This window comes from Eulemur rufifrons, chromosome 10 (assembly GCF_041146395.1).
Source record: "Eulemur rufifrons isolate Redbay chromosome 10, OSU_ERuf_1, whole genome shotgun sequence".
Classification (NCBI taxonomy): Eukaryota; Metazoa; Chordata; class Mammalia; order Primates; family Lemuridae; genus Eulemur; species Eulemur rufifrons.
Window position 1 is genome coordinate 34,477,003 of NC_090992.1, and position 19,680 is coordinate 34,496,682.

General features: G+C 39.9%; 1 protein-coding gene across 2 annotated transcripts in view; it reads right to left on the bottom strand.

Moving 5' to 3' along the window:
- The window catches only part of ATG7 (autophagy related 7), a 236,153-nt gene that overhangs the window by 156,427 nt on the left and 60,046 nt on the right, over positions 1-19,680 (bottom strand). For both annotated transcript variants that reach the window (XM_069484422.1, XM_069484423.1), the window contains exons 13-16: positions 13,564-13,758; positions 11,916-12,119; positions 9,589-9,704; positions 5,482-5,557 (exon numbers count right to left, since the gene is read on the bottom strand). In XM_069484422.1, coding sequence (XP_069340523.1) covers positions 5,482-5,557; positions 9,589-9,704; positions 11,916-12,119; positions 13,564-13,758 — 591 coding nt within the window. The remainder of the gene's footprint in view (positions 1-5,481; positions 5,558-9,588; positions 9,705-11,915; positions 12,120-13,563; positions 13,759-19,680) is intronic.

A 19,680-nucleotide genomic window follows, 5' to 3' on the forward strand; every position in this document is an offset into this window, starting at 1 on the left:
GGTTTTTGTTTCAGATAACAGCTTCAGCTCCCACCTGGCCCGCCTCTCATTATTGAACTAGAGTTACCAAGGGGCAGGAGAACTAAGCTGGAAATGAGCCAGCTTTATCCTTAGAAAAATACTGCAGGATGGATATTGCTAAAAATATAGCTAATCCTCCCAGCCATTCCCTATTCACGCATTGCTTCCAGAGTTTCATGAGAGTGTTTGTAACTTCCTTTTAAAGAGAGCAGATAAGCTTCTATTTTAATTAAAAGTGAAAGAGAAAGATAAAAAACATTTACAAGTGTTTCTTATGTGCCCAGAACCGTGCTAGTGCTTAGTACATGTAATTTAACATATTGACTGCCACACTAGAAAAAAACAATTTTTTTCCTTGGGGCCATGATGTTTTATTACGAAAATAGAATTAAAACTTCGAAAACAAAATGATCCTTTCTAATTTAATGAAAAATTTGTTATTTTTATTGTTTTCTGTGTTTTTTCAATAAAAAAGTAATATAAAAACTTGAAAATTAGTAATATAAAAAGTAATGTAAAAACTTGAAAAATAGTTCATTCGGGTAAAGTGTTTTTCTTGTCTGGGTTAAGTGTAATTTAAAGGTAAACATAAATAGAAAAACAAAATTTACTGACTTCTATTCATTTAATCCACATTTTTAGAATTAACACATCAATATTAATTGTAACAATAAGAACATCAACAAGATTTTCACGAATCAACTGCAGGGTTTTGCCTAGGTTTTGCTTCACGAGGCCCTAGGCTCAAAACTAGCATGAGTCAAATACAACTCACATGGCAGTTAATGTGTTAATCAGTATAGGATTATATTATCCCTGTTTTACAGATATAAAACATGAGGTTAAGAGAGGATAAGAACCTGCCCAAGGTCACACAGTGACAAGTGTCAAGAGCTGCTTCAAATCGTTTTGTGAAATGAGATAATGAATGTGAAATTAAGAGGAAAAGCTGGGATTCTAAACAGATCTGTAGATCACAAAGCCTTCAGGCTGCCTCCCACATGGGACCTCCCAAACAAGACAGCCACACTGGGTGAGAAAACTCAAGGGGCAAAGTGACATCCTTAAACTTATAAAGTTAGGCCCAACTCCTCTTGGGACAAGAGATAAAGGCTGAGATGCTTTTGAACTCTGACATTCTCTCTAATTTATCCTCTAGGGAAGGGGAATCCCCTCTCTTCTTCTAGGCCCTCACAGAGGAAGCCAAGACATTGTCAGATCTTATACCCAGATTTTTCCTCATATCCCGGGGCCTCCCCACTGGAACGAGATTCTACTATATCCAAATGGCTTGGGGTATATCTACCACCTTAGATGACCCCCAAAGCAAATGGAACTCAACACAGAGTGACCATGTGCTGGTTACTTAACTTGTCTGAACTTAATAGTGCTTGGTGCAGGGTCAGTGTCTGGGAAGGGATGGTTGGATGGAGGAAGGGAGATAGGATGAACAGCTGATATGGTGAAACATGTGGCCCATTTCTCCTGCCATTTCCATCATCGCCAACCTGACGAGTACAGAACTAGAGGGAAAAGGAGATTCCTTTTCCTGGGCTACATCTCAGGAAATATGCGCTTACTGCTCATCTTCTAAAACTTCCCCCTTCAGTAGTCAATCTGTCCACATTGCTAGGGGCACACTGAGATAAATATTTCTGAGCACAGTAGAGAGTTGTTGTTAAAAGCTAAAGGCCTGAGGATTTGGGAAGCACAGCCTGTGCAGATAGGCCAAATAAACAGCAGCACAGACATGGCTAGAGACTCCAGCTCTAACTCAGCATTTGTCTCAATGAGAGGTTTCCCGGGCCAGATCCTTCCCAGCGTCCTGCCCTCGTTTTGGCTTTATTCTCTTTTTCTGAAACTAACTAAAAGAAAGAATTCAAGAGCCTGAGAGAACCATGGGGTTGGTCAGTCCAAACCCAGGAGGGCATGGAGATTCAGGGTCTTTTTCATCAGTACTTTAACCAATAGTACGTTCACCCAAAGACAAAAAATGTGAACTGTTTCATCCACAACTGGGATAAAAGCAGGACTGCTAGCTACATCAATGACCTTGGTGTTTGGACAACTGTCGTAGCACTACCTTGTTTTTATCATTCTCTGAGTGTGTCTACCCAAAGGATCAGCAGGCTGTTAGTTTCTGTTACATTCAGGATCTCTCACCGGCTGGCAAACCAACTTCCTAGAGATATCAAGTGGCCTGTACATTTTGTAACTCCTGAACTGTTCCTCCCACGAAAGAACCAGAAAAAGGGCCTGGCCATGCAGAGTTTAGCCACCAGCCCAGGAAAAGACAACTTTCTTTCTTTCTGAATAAAAGAATTCAGTTGATGGGACGCAAAAGGAACAACACTACCATGCTAAGATTTATAATGAAAAAGTTCTCTCTGCAAAAGCAGACAGACCCCAAAGAGTATATACTATATGATTTCTATTTACAGAAGTTCAGAATCATCTCCCACAGTGTTGGGAGTCAAGAGGTGCATAGCTCTCTGTAGGAAGGAGGCAATAATAATCGGAATAAGCATAAGGGGGGGCTTTGGGGATCTTTGTTAACATTTTATTTTGATCTGTGTGCTGGGTATAGGACTGTGTTCATTTTGTGATAATTCATCACATTATACATTTAATAATTTTCATGATTATTCATATGTATTTTATGTATTGACAAAATGATTTTTGAAAAATCATTCTCTTTATAGAAAGTATTATAGCTTATACTTATTGCTACCTGCTTGCAAAATCTAATTCATGTACATTGAGTCAGACACTTAAAAAGCCAAAAAAACCAAGAAACCCATAAGCCTATTTTTTCACCTTAAATGTTTTTTCAGTTTTCAAATTCAATAAGAGGTTTTTTCAGGCAGAATTTCCTTGAACTTCAGGGCCTAATCAAGCCTTTTTCTGTAGTTGGCCAATCTTTGGATGGGCCAAATTCTGCCTACAGTCCCACAGACAGAACAAGTAAGTAATACTCAGGCCTCCCAGGTCTGACCCAGAGGAGAGCAGAGACCCAGAGAGTGCAGGAAAAGTTAAGAAACTTTCTCCAAATTACACAATGAGCTGCTGGTGGGGGGCCTAGTGATTCTCAGTCCAAGGGCTATCACTTTTCTACTACATCTCATTCCACAGGGGCCAATTAATAAACATTCTCCTTTGGGGAATGGAGAAAAATGAGCCCAGTAAACACTGGTCATTCTTTGCATACAAAGTACACAAAGGGGTTGACCAAGTTCCTCCCCAACAGGAAATCATTTGTCTCAGACAGCCAGGAAGAAGAGGAGGGAAGTGCTGAGTCTGCAACAGGGCATTGCAACACAGCCCAGTGTTTTTGTGGAAACGCTGTTCCCCTAATCCAAACACAGTTGCATAAATGGACTCACTCCACTTAACAACAAAAAAAAAAGGTTGTTTAAAGCCTATAAATGGGGACCACACAACCCTGATTAATTTTTAAAGTTCTTTCTCTGCTTTCTTTTTTAGAAAGTAGCTAAAAATAAAGGCTTGAAACTTGAAATAATGTAAGCAAGTAATCACACACACACACTGGGCTTTTCCCATATATGGCTGCGTTATTCTTCAGTCTTTGAAAAGGCCAAATGAAGAGATGGCCAACAACCAAAATAATCCCTGAGACATTTGAAAACGAGGAGAAAAAACTAGAAGAGTTGGTGAATGACAAACAATTGCGAGCCTCAATGGGGATAAATAACACCAAGAGGGATTTGTTGCCATAGTACTTTAAAAACAAGAGCACATGCATTTTGACACTGGCCCCCTTCTATAAAGAGACTGTTTTGCCCTCTGGCCTCAGCGCTGAGAAAATTACAACTGCAATAATTTAACATAAAAGACTTAAAGAAGGAAACCAGTGCAGAGGCATGACTGAAAATTTAATTAAGGTCCTTCTCAGTATAAAATTTGTAAAGGAGAGGAAGGCACATCTCAAGGTCAAGAGAAAGGCAGGGTGACCTGCAAACTGATTCGAATGAAACACAAAAGCATAAATAGCAGAGGTCAGCCCTGGAGGTCAGCTTCCTTATGATAGATGGTTATTACAGTGTCCGCTGGATTCTACTTGAAACGTCTCTGTAGAGAAGATTAACACATTCACGTCAAACAAATGCTACTTTGTGTGAGGCAGGAGGGAAAAGTCACATTTTCACAGTGCTTTGTGGTTTACAAGACTTTGTCAGATGTAACCCTGGACGCCAGGTAAAGCACCTGCTTCTAATGATATGGAAACTGAGACTTGGGGAGGTTAAGTGAACTAACACAAGTTCTATGATGGGTGGCTTAGTGCAAGAGGGCTAGGGTAGCGACTGGAAGCTACATCTCCCAATGTGCAGGCCAGGGCTCCTTCTAATCACATAACCTTTGAAAGAACACTAGGCAGAGCATCAAGTTTAGGTTTGGATTGTGGCTCATCCACTAACTTTCTGAGACTGTGGACAAGTCATTTCTTCTCTTCTGATTCTCATCCTCAACTGAAAAATGATAGGGCTGTCCTAGACAACAGGAGAGAGAGAGACAAATGTGAACTGTGGGAGTCACTATGCTCTCTGCATTTATCTTTGAGTCTGTCCTTGCAGATCCTCAGATGGGACTGATGGGCATGATCACCACTTCACTGGGGACCACCTTCATGTTATAGGCCAGAATAGATGTAGGGAATCTAGAAAAATGATTTCCAACAGCCTGGAAAACCTCTTCAACATTCTGAAAATATAGTAATGAAAACTACTGAAGAGGTGACATGGATTCTAATTTTTCACCTCACTGCTTTCTTCTTTTTCAGTTCCTAAAGGATGGACCTTCCTTGTGATTGTTTTTCTGAAAAGACATCTTGCTTTTTGGTGACACTGCATGCTTCTAATGGTTTTCCCACGCTTGTCCATAAAAGTTTTCTATTTGGGTAGAGAGTCAATAATAATAACAAACAACAGCTACAAAAATAGCAGGGATCACTTATTGAGGGCCTACGATATACACAGATGCTGAGCCCTTTCTATCGTCCCTAATCTGTGCAACTACCAGATGAGGTCAGTATTACTTTCTGCATTTTACGGATAAGAAAACCAAGGCTCAGAGAAGTTTAGTGACTTGTCCAAGGAAGGCCATCTTAATAACTGAAGGGCTGGGATTTAAACCATTATCTGTCTAATTCCAAAGGCTGTTCCTTCTTTTTCTGCTCCATTATGAAGCCTCTAGTCAGCTTACGAACACATCAAAGACTCTGGGCAGTGCTGCTTGTTCGTGATGTCTTCTCGTCATTATTTCATAGCAAGAAATACCTTCCAGGTGGTCATAAAGCTTCCCCACTGAAATTCCAGCTGGAGGATAAGTAGGGTGGATATGAGGTGGCCTGGGCTGATGCAACAGCAAAGTGAACCCACATGCTTTCCCCCTGCACCAAAGGGATCAGGTTGAGAATTGCGATTTCATTTCCAAATCACTAACCTGGTGAGGCACAAGCCCAAGAGAGGTTGGAGGCTCATTCATGCGATCGTCACTGCTGCTGGCAATGGCATAGCCCCTGAGGAAAGGAAACAATTAAAGCTGTTCACTGAATCAAAGTTTATGTTTAACTCGTGAAGATGATCTGGCAGACGTCCATGTAAGGTTTATAAGGATAACTAAAATGCCCTTGCTGGGCAGCACAAGCTAGCAAAAAACTAATTGCCCTGGGAGGGAAGGCAAGAAGAGTAATAAAAAAAATGCATGGATTGGAGCCAGAAAGACAAGAGCTTGTGACCATAGGCAAGGTGCTTAACTTCTCTGTGCTTCAGGTCCATCATCTATAAAATAGGAAGAAGGAGGTTGTGAGGAATAAGTGAAGAATATCCTCTTTACTAGATAAAGTGACAAGAGCAATGTTTGGTACATGATAAGCCAACAAACATCAACTCCCTTACTCTGAGATAGTCTTGTAAAACACCACAGCACATTTTTATATTGAAAGTTTGAAGTGGGAAACTTTCTAACCTTAACTTGTTTAGTTGATATAAATGTTACCAAAATGCAGAAATAAAAGTGAAGAATAACTGGGCAGGAGAACTAACGCACTCCTTCCCGAGCAACAGTGTGATGCTTACTTGTGTCACCGAAGAGATGTGGCACAGGACCTAGTTTTTGATCTATGACCAGGGAAAATGTGGCAGACACAGGGTCAAGGGAAAATAAAATCAGTTCTCAAAGATTTTATCTCAAATACTTGTTATCAGGAGTTGGCACTAAACTTAAACAACAGGGATAGCTAAGGTGGATGACAAAGATAAGAGGAAGACAAAAAAAAAAAAATGCTGCTGCTTTTCTTTCAACCCCGGAGGATCTGTGCTAGTTACATACACTACCAAAATCTCGCAGGGGCCATCTTTTCAATTGCGGAGAAAAGCTCTGAGTCACATGATAAATAGAATATTCATGTTAATTCGCATGTTGACTTTCTGAGAATTGGAAAAATAAATCTTCCAAAAATTCGATCTTCTCCTGCCTATATTACAAACAGCAGAGCATAGTGACCAAAAACCGTTTGGAGCCACACTGGCTGGGATAAATCCTGGCTGTTCCACTTACTGTGTGTGTTCAGCCTCTTACTTATGCTCACTATGCCTCAATTTCCCCATCAAAAGTGGGACTAATAATAACAGTTCTTTCCTAACAGTTTGCTATGAGGAGCAAAAGAGGCGATATTTGTAAAGTGCTTAGAGCAGTGCCTTGCACAAAGTAAACATTCTAAAAAATGTTTGAAAAACCAAATAAACCATAGTGTACTTGTCATATAGTTAGGTGTAAATATCTGTTTGACTTCAGTCTGGCTTGACTATCTGACACTTGACAGCACAGTCTTGGCCAGATATTGAGAGAATCTTAAATTGTTAGCATTTTTCTTCTCTTTTCCTTCTTTCCTTTCCTTTTTTCTTTTTTTAAATTACTATTTTTAAAGTGAATTTTTATTGTCTTCAAGGTATGGGGCTAAAACAATAATAATAAAATAAATTAATTTTTGCCTCACTTCTATTTAGTGGAAAAAGAATTAATTCTACTGTTTATAAGTCATAAAGTAAGATCTTCTTGTCTGGAGAAGACAAGGTGTCCAGATCACAACTGTGCTAATTTCTGTACATGGAATATAACATATATACAATGTAAAAGACATACAGACTACTAAGAGGCCCAAGGTCAAGTTGAAACAAAAAACACCAGCCCATTCATTTCTTTCTTCTCACATGCAAGCCTAATACATTATGAGAGTGTAATAAATTTAAAAAATATATTTAAAAATTGGTGTGGCACGGTGCACTAGGTGGTCAGGACCAACCCTCCAATTGAGAATAAATAGAAAAACTAGACAGAGTATAAAAACCTATGTTTGAAAGCATCAGAGAGCTACCAAGATAGTGACGAATTCTAGAGCCAAGATCTATGAGAGGAGAGAGGCCCGTAAAGGTCAATCAGGCATCTGCCAGGGGGGCTTATCCCCACAAAGTGATTGCTGACCTCCAAAAGCACTAGCCATAGGATCAGAAGTTGAACAGTAATACCGGCAGACTCATGGGGCTAGAGGAAAAGACTGGAGATTGAGGTCTGCTGATAAGGAGGAGCCAGGAAAGCCATCCCAAGCTTCAGCTTGGGCTCACTAGGGCACACCTCCTCAGAGTAGGGTAAACCAGAAATAGACCAGCCCTAACTGGGTTAAAGTTTTTCTAGGACTGCTAGTGCATTTAGCCTAGTGGTCAGCCAAAAAAAATGTAAATCACATCATCTCTATAATATTTCATTTATAATGTTCAGGACTCAATAAAAAATAATCGAAGACATTCAAATTATCAGGGAAATTTAAATACTAATTGGGTATCTGATGATATTAAGGAATTGCGTTTGTTTTTACATGTAAAAATAGTAGCAATATATACTAAAAAGATACATTTTTATGAATGAAATCCTATGTCTTAGATTTGCTTTAAAAATAAGCCAGTGAGAGGAGGAAAAATGTGGATAGCAGTATAGATAGTATAAATAAATGATGATTGGCCATATGTTGGTAATTGTTGAAGTTGGGCAATGTACACAAGGGGAGATATAGATATAGGTATATCTTCTTTCATATATGTTTACATTTTCCATAATAAAAAGTTTTTTGTTTTTTTAAAAACCAGTTATATAAGGAAACAATATGTGACCGAAAACCAAGAGAAACAATAGACAATAAGAACAGACCCACAGGAGATCCAGATAATGGAGATATCTAATAAAGACTTAAAACAAAAACATGATTAAATGTTTCCAAGGAATCAGAAAGATCAAAATCACAATTTCAGCAGAGAATAAGATCAATTGGAAATTCTAGACCTGAAACATAATAAAATTAAAAACTTGATGGATGGTTTTAACACATACTATACACAGAGGAAGAGAGAATTAGTAAACTGGAAGCTAAGTCAAAAACAAACAGCCAGACTGAAGCAAGGAAAGACAAAATGACTGAAAATATAGAAAAAAAGCATGGAGGACACATAGGTTGATTCTAGCTGACATGCAATTGGAGTCTCAAAAGGAAAAGAAAAAGAGAGAATAGGGCAGAAGCAATATTTTAAGAAAAAAATGTGTTAGCAAAACTAAACAAATACCAATTATGTAACAATAATATTGCCTGGGGTTTAAAATATAAAGAAAATTTTAAAATGAGTGTGCAGACACTGCTGGTTGCCCATCCAATATCCATTCTCCTTTTCTACCTTATCAGAATTTTATTCAGAGAGGCAATGTGCCCAGCCAAAAAAAAAGAAAAAAAAAAATTGCACTTGGCAGTCTTCCTTGCAGCTAGGAGTGGCCATGTGATACAGGAATTAAATCAATGAGTTAGTTTTCCAGGAAAGCTCTTTAAAAAGGGGCAGACTCAGCTGACTGCAACTTTTATTCTTTAGTCATGCCTTTTTTCTAAACTATAATACAGAAGCAATACTGAAGGTAAAGCAGCCATCCTGTGACCACAAAGTGACAGGCATAAGGAAGAAAGCTAAGAGTGGCTAAGTGAGAAGGAAGGAACTCAAGATCCTGATATCATAATGGAGCCTTTGTACCAGCCCTGGACTGCCTGCCTCTGAACTTCTTGCTCCATAAGAAAGATATAGCCTCATTTGGCTACATCACTGAAGATGGATCTCTGATACATATAGCTGAATACAATTTCTAACATCAATGATTTCTGTATTCCCTTACAAGTGTTCAGGGATAAGAAAACCAAAACTTACTAACAGAATAAAAGCATGAAGGTCCTAAGGTTCCTATCAAAATTTTTATTCTTCCTCATTATCAGTTTCCAAATAACTTTAGAAGAATTTAACTCCAGAAGGATGCAGACATGTAGCCCCAAAGATTGCAAGACAACTTCTTTCAGGCCAAAGAACCAGACCTGGTTTTTTCAGTCTTGTTTTTTTGAGGATAGAAAGAGCAATAAAATTCTCAGAAAAGTCAGACCGAGCAAAAGCCAAGGGAGACGCTGAAGAACAAGTCCCTATAAAAGCTTTCTTTGTTTAAACACCCATCTCCTACCACCAAACTCACCCTTCCGGATGCTGCAAAACAGAAACCATCAATTCCACTGCCAGGGCTCCTGCAATCATGGCCAGTCCTGGGCGACTCACGGTGCATTGCTGGTCCAAGGTCCGGTCTCTGGTGGACTGCAGAGAAACAATCACTCAAGTGTGCTGAAAGTTCTAGTCCACTCAACTCTAGCTGTCTGAAGCATGAAACTCCTCCATGATAAAGCTTTAAAATATAACCAGATGCTCATTGTTGGCAAAGAACATCCAGCCTCAAATAACATCATTTCTTGGTATTATCAAGATAAACAAAATATACAATTTAGGTAACTAAATGAGGTAATGTGCTTAAAAGGATTAGCAGCTTAAACAAATTAAATATCAAATGATATCAATCAAAAAGGGGGCTTAGCTGCCTCACGTAGCACAGCTGCATGATGTGCCCCATTAACTGACTCAAATTCCATTGTGCTTGGTAGTTACAAGACAGACAGACAGACACAGAGAGGAATAACAATTTGAATAGTACAGGTGATTCACCCTGCCATTCTCATTGAGAATGTCTCAGAGTGTAAGATAGGAGCAGTAATTTACTATTCCTGCAGTCCTCAGTTCCGACGTGCCTCTAACAACATGGGCATCTCCTCACTCTGAGTATGATCCTAAGGTTTAACTATAAGTATTTTTTTCTACAACATGGCTCCAAACACAAGCCTTCACAGGTTCAACCAAAGAAATTCTAACCCTCCAACTGTGGGCAAATTAAGATATTTTAGAGATAATTTTGACCTTATGAACAGATGTGACTTTATGGCAATGGACCCTTAATCCAATTTGTTGGCAATAACTAAATAGCAAGACCAGTTGTATACGATAACACCATGACGGACATCATCAAGCCACCCTTCTTCACATAAGAGAATGGTTATCTTCTCCTAAATTTCCATTATATTTAGAAAACATAAAAGCCAGTCATCCAAAAGAGGTCTGAGTTAATAAGAAACAAGTTTTAAAAGAAGGGAAAAATGGAAGGGAGCGTACAGAAAACATTTCTGCTTTGCTTCACTGGAAATAATTATCTGTTCTGTTAATAAAAAAACATTCCTACAGACTAGCTTGTGTGGTGTCATGAGAGCTCCAGAATCTTATATTTGTACAGTGTGGTCTTGCTGTTTGAAGCACTTTCACACTTGACCCACTTTGCACAGTGAGTTGACAGGGCAAATATTCTTCCCTCCCCTAGTAGGGTTGTCAGATAAAATACAAGATGTGCAGTTAAATTTGTATTTCGGATAAACAATAAATAATTTTTTAGTATGAGGAGGTCTCAAATATTGCATGGGACACATTTATACTAAAAAAATTATTCGTTACTTATCTGAAATTCAAAGTTAGCTGGGAATCCTGTATTTTTACTTGCTAAATCTGTTAGCCTATGCCCCACACCCATTTTGCAGAGGCACAGGGAACCTAAGAGACTTATTCAAAATTACCTGTGAGGCAGTGTAAAGGGCTGGATGGAATCTGGGTCTTTAGACTCCTCTTTTTTTTTTTTTTTTTTTTGGTGACAGGGTCTCAATCTGTAGTTTGGGGTATAGTGCAATGGCATGTCATCATAGCTGACTGCAACCTCACACACCTGGGCTCAAGTGATCCTTCTGCCTCAGTCTCCTGAGTAGCTGGGACTACAGGCATGCGCCACCATGCCCGGCTAATCTTTTCTGTATATATTTTTAGTTGTCCATATAATTTCTTTTTATTTTTAGTAGAGACAGGGTCTCGCTCTTGCTCAGGCTGCTCTCGAACTCCTGAGCTCAAACAATCCACCCACCTCGGCCTCCCAGAGTGCTAGGATTACAGGCATGAGCCACAGCGCCCGGTCTAATTTTCTCTATTTTTAGTAAAGATGATGTCTTGCTGTTGCTCAGGCTGGTCTTGAACTCCTGACCTCAAGCAATCCTCCAGCCACAGCTTCCCAAAGTGCTAGGATTACAGGCATGAGCCACCACACCCATCCCCTAGATTCCTCATTTTTAATGCTCTTTTTATTAAGACAAGCACAGGAGCAATACTGAGTGCTATCAGGAACCAGTCTATGCTATGGTTTCCTCAACTGAGTTTTCCACAAAAATGGTTTGTAACTGCATTTATACTGGTGAACAAAAAACAGCTGTACAGTTGATAATGCCAATTGACGCTCTCAGTGGGATAATGCCATTCTCCCCAAATTGGAGAATTCTTCTCCTTGTTAAAAGACAGTATTTAGTCTCAAAGAAAGAGCTGGCCTCTCTGCCTCAGTGCCCAAGATGGTCATAGGAAATATTTGGAACTACAAAGAAATCTACTTACATCTCCTGGGGCCACCACATCGTTGCAGAAATAGCAGCCAAGCTTGTAGCCAGGGATGTTGGCAAAAAGTGATGAGCCCAGGATGTCGGCAGATGCCACAGGGTGGCCTGGACACAAGTCCCCAGCTCCCTGATGCTTTGGTTTCTTCAGGCCATGTCTCATGACAACAAATGTGTCAAATCCCAAGGCAGCATTGATGACCAGCTACAGGGTTCAAGGAACAAAACTAACAGAGTTAAGGGACACATATATTTCAAGTCATAGCTAATTCCTTATTTGGTGAAAAAGTTAAAAATCTAAACTTTTTAAAATTTATTTTTTGCATATAAGTGTAATTAGATTCTAAAAGCTAATCATGATAAAAGCTACTGAACACTGAGGACTTATTAAGTACAAAAGACTTAATATGAGATTGACATAAACTATCTCATTTACTTTCATTTAAAACTCCTAACAAACACATCTCATTGATAGATGAGGATACTGAAAGTCAGAGAAGTTAGCTCTACAACTTCCCCAGGGTCACCTATTTGGTTAGAAGTAGGTATATAAAACCAAGTCTGTAGAGTTCTCAAACCCATTCTTTCCACCATTATGCTATATTCTGTCATGTTCACATAGATTTGTTTTTGTAACAGCTTTACTGAGATATAATTCACATACCATCTAATTCATCCTCCACATAGATTTTTAAGGGACAGATTTTTTCATTTATACTATAAAAACTTTTCTTAGTTGTAATTTAACTTGTTCTTCCAAATTTCTGATCACAGAGAAAGTTTAAAAAATAAAAAAATACCATATTAGAAATGTAAATAAAAATCACTCATTACCCATAGCTCAAATAATTACTATTAATAGTTTAGGGCATTTCATCCTACTATTTTCCCCTTTCCCTACCATCCCCTCCCTCTCTTTCTTCCTTCTTCCTGCCTTTTTCCCTCTCCTCTCTCAATAGAACAGGGGGTCAGAGGGGCAAGCATATATAAATGTTTATATATAAACCTAATTGATATAAAATATATACAATATTGTGTCTTGCTTATTTAACATAATGTGGTAGACTCCATATTATTAAAATCCTTTGAAAACATAACTGTGAATGGCTGCATGCTATTCCATCACAGATATGTACCATGATTTAGTGAACTGTTCAATACTGCTGGCCCTTGGAAGTTGTCACTACCCAAATATTAATAGGAGTAAATAAGACAAAGTCTCTGTTCTCTGGGAACTTGCATTTTCATGTAATATGGTGCATCTTCCAGTGTAGAGTACCTCAAAGGATTGTTATGAAAATTAAGCAGTAGACAATACCTATTATATTGGGTGATGGTGTGTGAGGCAAAGACAGAGTCTGCAATGAAAGCCCTTTGGCACTACGCTACGAGGTCATACAAGTCACATCTCTTTCCTGGGGTGGGGAAGGGTTGGGAGCACTTCTCCCTCTGGAGTGGCGGTGTATTAAGTCACAATAAGAGATGAGTGCCCCAACACTCTACCTTTCTCTCTCTCTTTTTTTTTTAACTTCTTTTTTTAGAGATGGGGTCTCACTATGTTGCCCAGGCTGGCCTCAAGCGATGCTGCCGCCTCATCCTTCTTAGTAGCTGGGATGCAGGTGCATGCCACCTCACCCAGCTTACTCTACCTTTCTCTTGCTTGCAGCAATGACGGCAGGAAGCCACCGGCTCTCCCTGGTGTCCATCAACAGGAAAATGACATCATGGCTTTCGATGAGCTGCTCTAGTTGCTCCACATCCCTGCGGGCTTGCTCTAGGGTGACACTGGAGAAGTTAACTGGATGTCCAGGCATGGGGATGCTCATGTTGAACCCTCTGGCATTCTATGGAAACACCCAGATATACTTATGTATCAGGTACAGGCAATATCTCAGAGCCCACGCTTCCCCACAGCTACCAGCATGTATACATGGTCACTTGTATCAGAAATTTCCCTGTATGCAATTATGCTACTTTTCCCTCACCCTACCTGTGCCCTCCACCTTCTTCACCTGTGCATCCTAGACCACCTCAACCTGTCACCCAGGGCCCCTGAGGCAGGATAAGGCAGCAAGCAGAGACATGCGCATCACAGTTCCAGAATAAAGGAGGGCACTTCCCGTCTGAGGTAAGGAGGACACCAGAGGAAACTGTATCTATGGCCCTTTCCTACCATCTGAGGCCAAGAAACCTGTCTCAACACCCTCTGCCTGCTCAAGTACAGTCTTTCCAGCCAGGCTTTCTCTTCTTGCTCCCAAACTCCCCTCCCCTCCATTTCCTTGGTGTATAACATCTCCAAATGGGGTGTTCTAGCAAAAATAATTTAATAAATTCACATAAGGTTAGAACGACTGATAGTCATGCCTTAATCCTCTCAGGAGTATACACATTTTTAAAAAACTTTACTTGCTAACTTACAGCCAGAAATATCTACTAAGGAGCGTGTTGATATGGGAGAAGGGGAGAAGAGGCTGGGTGGGTGATAGCAGAGTGTGGTATAGAAGGGAGGCTTCACTCTCTGTCCAAAAGTAGAAGCTGCCCAGCAACCTGAGTTCTCCTGAACTGTGCGGACTTAGGATTTTCCCCAAGAGCTTTAGAACAGCTCTAATTTACATGTGCCCCTTGATGACTCCATAAGGTCTCGGCACAGTAACAGTCAGTCACATGTGGGTGCTAATGAAGCCAGGGACACTGACTTTCCACAGGAAAAAAAGGGCTCTAGAATCACAAACTGCGCCCTTAGCTGGCCCCTGCAATGGTCACAGGTGAGTGTATGAAAACATCAGCTTTTCATTCATTTCCCCAAACCCCTCACCTACTGGAAAAATAGCTCAGGGGGCAGGAAAAGTAGGTCTTTTTACAATGGAAAATCTGATTTGTAGATTGTAGATATTTTCTCCTTATCATCAACTTAAACCTAATCCCTGGAATTCAAGAAAGAGATAGCAACAATTTCAAAAAGAATGAAAAAGAAAGTTATAAGCAAAGCAGGAAAGGGTGCTAGGCAGAAAGGACTTCAGAAAGAAGAAAGGTTCTCAACCCAGTCCCTTTTAACAAGAACAGCATCACAAAGACAACTCTCAGGATCTCGTTAATTCACTAAGTATTGTACATCTACCATGTACCAAATACTATAATAAACAATAATAAAAACAACTACAGTAATAAGACCTGTAACAGCTTACTGGCATGTTACAACCGACAAAGCATTTTAAATGGTGGTAGCTTGATCCAAAAAGCTATTACGTATACATTTTAATGACACCAAGATGGAAGGATAATTATCCAATGCCAATTCTAGACTTTCGAATAATACAGTAATTGATCCTTACCCACATAAACTTTGTTAACCTAACTGAATCTCTATGTGCTAAAATTTCAGCCAGTAAGCTGCTGTAGGAGCCCATCAGTTAGGTCCACACCCTCGAGGCTGGAATTCAGCAAATTTCAACACAGCGGCTTTCCACCTTGTCTGTACATTAGAACCATCTAGAGAGTTTTAAAAATTCCTAATGCCTAGGCTTTTCCTCAGAACATTTAAATTGGAATCTCTGAAAGTGAGCCCAGGCATCAATATTTTCTAAAACTCCCCCGATGATTCAAAGGTGTAGCCAGGGTGAGGTGTAACATAAAGTATAATACACAGCTCTCACATGTACAGTTCAACGTATTTTGACAAACTGAAGATTAACCATTGTATACACCTATCAATGTGTAGCCTGTGGCTTAATTTGACCCAACAAAAGGACAGAATAAAAAAAGGAGAAAAAAAGATACAGAATATGTCTACGACCTCAGAAAATGCTCTTGTGCCCCTTCGTACTCAATTCCCAGTATCCCTGGACAACAACTCTTCTGACTTTATAAAGCCACAGATTAGCTTTGCCTGTTCTAGAACCTCATGTAAATGATATCCCAGAGTGTATTCTTGTTTGTGTTTGGCTTCTTTTGCTCAGCATAGTGCTTCTGAGGTTCATCTATATTGTTAGGTATCGACAGTACGTTCCTTTTTGTTGTATGACTGTACCACAATTTGTTTATTCATTCTCCTGTTAATGGTGATTTGGGTTATTTCTACATTTTGCCTCGTATGAATAAAGTTACCTATGGACATTTCTGCATAAGTTTTTTAGTGTATATATGTTTTCATTTCTCTTAGGTAAATATCAAAAAGTGTACTTTCCAGGTCATTAGGTAGGTGTCTGTTTAATTTCATGAGAAACAGCCAGAACTGATTTCTAAAGTGGTTGTTTTACCAGCAAAGTATGAGAGCTTTGGTTGCTCCACAGCCTGACAACATTTAGCATTGCCAGTCTTCTTAATTTTAGCCATTTTAGTGAGTGTGTAAGGATATATCTCCATGGTTTTAATTCACATTTCCCTGAAGATTACTGACGCTGAGTATTTTCGTGTGTTTATTGGCCATTCATAGATCCTTACTATGAAGTAAATGCCTGTCCAAGCCTTTTGTCCCTTAAAAAAAAATAAAGCTGGTTTGTTTTATTTTTGAGTGGTAGGAGTTCTTTACGTATTCTGGATAAAAGGTTTTTGCCAAATATAAGTACTGCAAATGTTTTCTCAGTTTGGTCTCTTAATGGCATTTTCTGAGAAGTAGAAGTTTTAAATTTTGATAAAGTTATAAAATTTTTCATTAATGGTCTGTATTTACTAAGTCCTAAGAAATCTTTACCTATCACAAGACCACCAAGATACTTTCTCTAAGAAGCTTTATAGTTTTAGCTTTTAGCTTTAGTTCCATGGCCTTTCTAGGTGTCACTTAAGGGATCAGAGTGTTCAATGAGCTTTCTCCACTCTGGATAGTTGGGACTCCAATGTCTCCCAGCCTTGTGGGAGCTCTGGAGTCTCTATTTTGTTCACAGCTGCCCAGTGGTATTTTCTGCTCAGGCTTACAGAGTCATGCCTTGAGTATGTGCGCTCACTATTGAGTCAAACACTCAAGGTGCCACCAAGGCAGTTTTCTAAAACTCCTCTGCATAGCTCCCTCATGTCTGGTACTATATCCTCAAATTCCAGCCACCTCGGCTGCTTTGAACTTTGTTTCCTCAGTTCATCAAGACCAAAAATATCTCCTTGGGCTCCCATGGGCTCTGGTATGAGCCAGAAAGTGACTCCATGTAATGAGCTGGGTCAAATCTTCCTTCTTTCTCTATCTAGGACCAGTCTTTCACCTCCTACTCACTGCCTGAAAAGAGTTATTTTATGTGTTTTCCTCAGTGCATAACTGTTTATTGTGGCAGAGCTTAGTCCAGAATCAGTTACTCATCAAGGTTGGAAGTAGATGTCCAGAGTTGGGTTTTAAAATCTCAAGTGTAGCTCTATAATCTTTGTCTGAAAAAATATGGTGATCTCAGATAGTCAGATTTGATTTATGAAAGACAAATTGTTTTCTTATTCAATTAACTCAACCCCAAGATCAGGCCTGGTATTTGTAGCAGAACAGTTATTTTAACTTAATTTTACCACAGTATTTTTTAAGGCACTTGGAAAGGGTCAATGTGACACCTATATCCTGGTGTGTAGGAATTACTCAAGGAATTCCATGCAGACAAAAGTCAAGAGTTTCTTATGAACTGGTCTTTGAGTTAATTGAGGCCTGGGGCCAGAACATAGTTTGGGTCAAGTATATTTTAGAGAAGCCAGACTTTCTAGTTCTGAGGGAGTGTTAAAGGTTGTCCAGGCCAGCCATCCAATGAAACCACCCTGTCTCTAAGGTCTACCACCCAGGGGAGGCTGGGTGAAGGGTGCTCATGACCTTCTGGTACATTCCTTTGCACTTTCCTGTGAATGTATTATTTTACAATTTAAAATGTTTTTTTTTTTTTTTTTTTTGAGACAGAGTCTCACTCTGTTGCCCAGGCTAGAGTGAGTGCCGTGGCGTCAGCCTAGCTCACAGCAACCTCAAACTCCTGAGCTCAAGCGATCCCACTGCCTCAGCCTCCCGAGTGGCTGGGACTACAGGCATGCACCACCATGCCCGGCTAATTTTTTCTATATATATTTTTTAGCTGTCCATATAATTTCTTTCTATTTTTAGTAGAGATGGGGTCTCGCTCTTGCTCAGGCTGGTCTCGAACTCCTGAGCTCAAACGATCCGCCCACCTCGGCCTCCCAGAGTGCTAGGATTACAGGCGTGAGCCACCGCGCCCGGCCTAAAATGTTTTAAAGGGTCTATCACTCATTACTTTTTTTTCCCAAGTCAAATGTCACTAGACTTCCAGCTTGGAGATTAGAGTTTTTCAATAACTGAACAGGTGACAGATAGCATAAATGATATAAACTTGCATTAACAGAATGGATCTCTCTAACTTTTCCAGGTAACTAGTTATCTTGGAAGTTTGCATTTAATATACCTCTTAACTTGGAGAGGCCACTTTTCATCCCTGGAATGCTCTTCCTGGCCTCTGGCCTCTCCCACTACTCTCTGCTCCTTGCCTGCCTCCCCCAAACCAGTCTCCTAATTACCTCCTTCAGAGCTCAGTCCAAATGTCACTTTCTCAAACAAGCTTTCCTTGGCCCCTCAGACGTGCGCAGGTCCCATTCTTCTATATTTCCTTGGCACTCTTGACTTACCTCCTTAGCACTTACAATTTCAATCATAATTAAATATTTACTTAATTATTTAATATGTAGCTCCTCAACTAGAATATAAGTCTATGAGGGCAGGGCCATGACTTGTTCACTTAGGCCTAGCCTTTTCATGGCCTGGTGTAAGGAAGGTGATGAGTAAATATCTGTTGCATGAAAAAAACTACATTAAATCAAACATATAAAAAGAAATTCCTTAAGCCTGGCTAACCAGTAAGTTAAATAGTTTCACAAGTGTTTTTCATGAATTTGATGAATTACACTAGTGCTTTGATGGGTTCTGTATATCATCTACTGTTATTTATAAGGCATGATGGATAAAAGTATAAGAGACTTGGACTCTGGCCTCAAGAACTTAATAATCCAACAGGGAAAACAGAATAACATGATGTACATGCTAAGGAAGAGGCTTGATCCTGGTGGGCTGTTTCCAACAAGAGCTGGACTTGATCCCTCAGACCCAGCATGGTGGCCCTTGCTCCCACTTTAGCAGTCTTCCTCGACCACTATGCTTCAGCCACCCTGATTTTCTTTCAGCTCCACAAAAGCACCGTGCTTCTTCCTACCTCAGATGATTGCAGAGACAGCTCTGCTACCCTCAGTCTAGCTAGCTCCCACTCATCCTTCAGGGTTTCCTTTCCTCAAGAAGACTTCCATGACCCCACCCCCAGCCCCAGTCTAGGTTAGGCCTTCCTGTTATATGTTCTCATGGCGACTGAGCTCCTGCTTCATGCACATATTACAATTATAATTATTTGTCAAACTATTTGTTAATGACCATCTCCCCCACTAGACTATGAGTTCCATTCAGGCGAGAGGGAGCTATGTCTGCCTAGATTCCCTGTCCCTGGCACATAGTAGGCATTAAGTAAATTATCTGATAAGTGTGTATGTAATAGAATAACTCAACAAATAAATAGAAGGAATTGTATTGGGTCATTGACAATGGCTAGGATTTGGGTAAGCAAAAATTTCAAGTAACTACTAAGTGGCAGAGCTCAGATTCAAAGCCCAGTCTGTCTGGGCCCCAAGGTTCATAATACTCTCCAGTGATACACTGAATTATTCTTCCCAACTCTGCACTTCCACCCTCTAGTAGAATTATGTATCCACACCCTTTGCAACATGATTTTGCAGAATCTTGTACTAGGAAGGCAGAG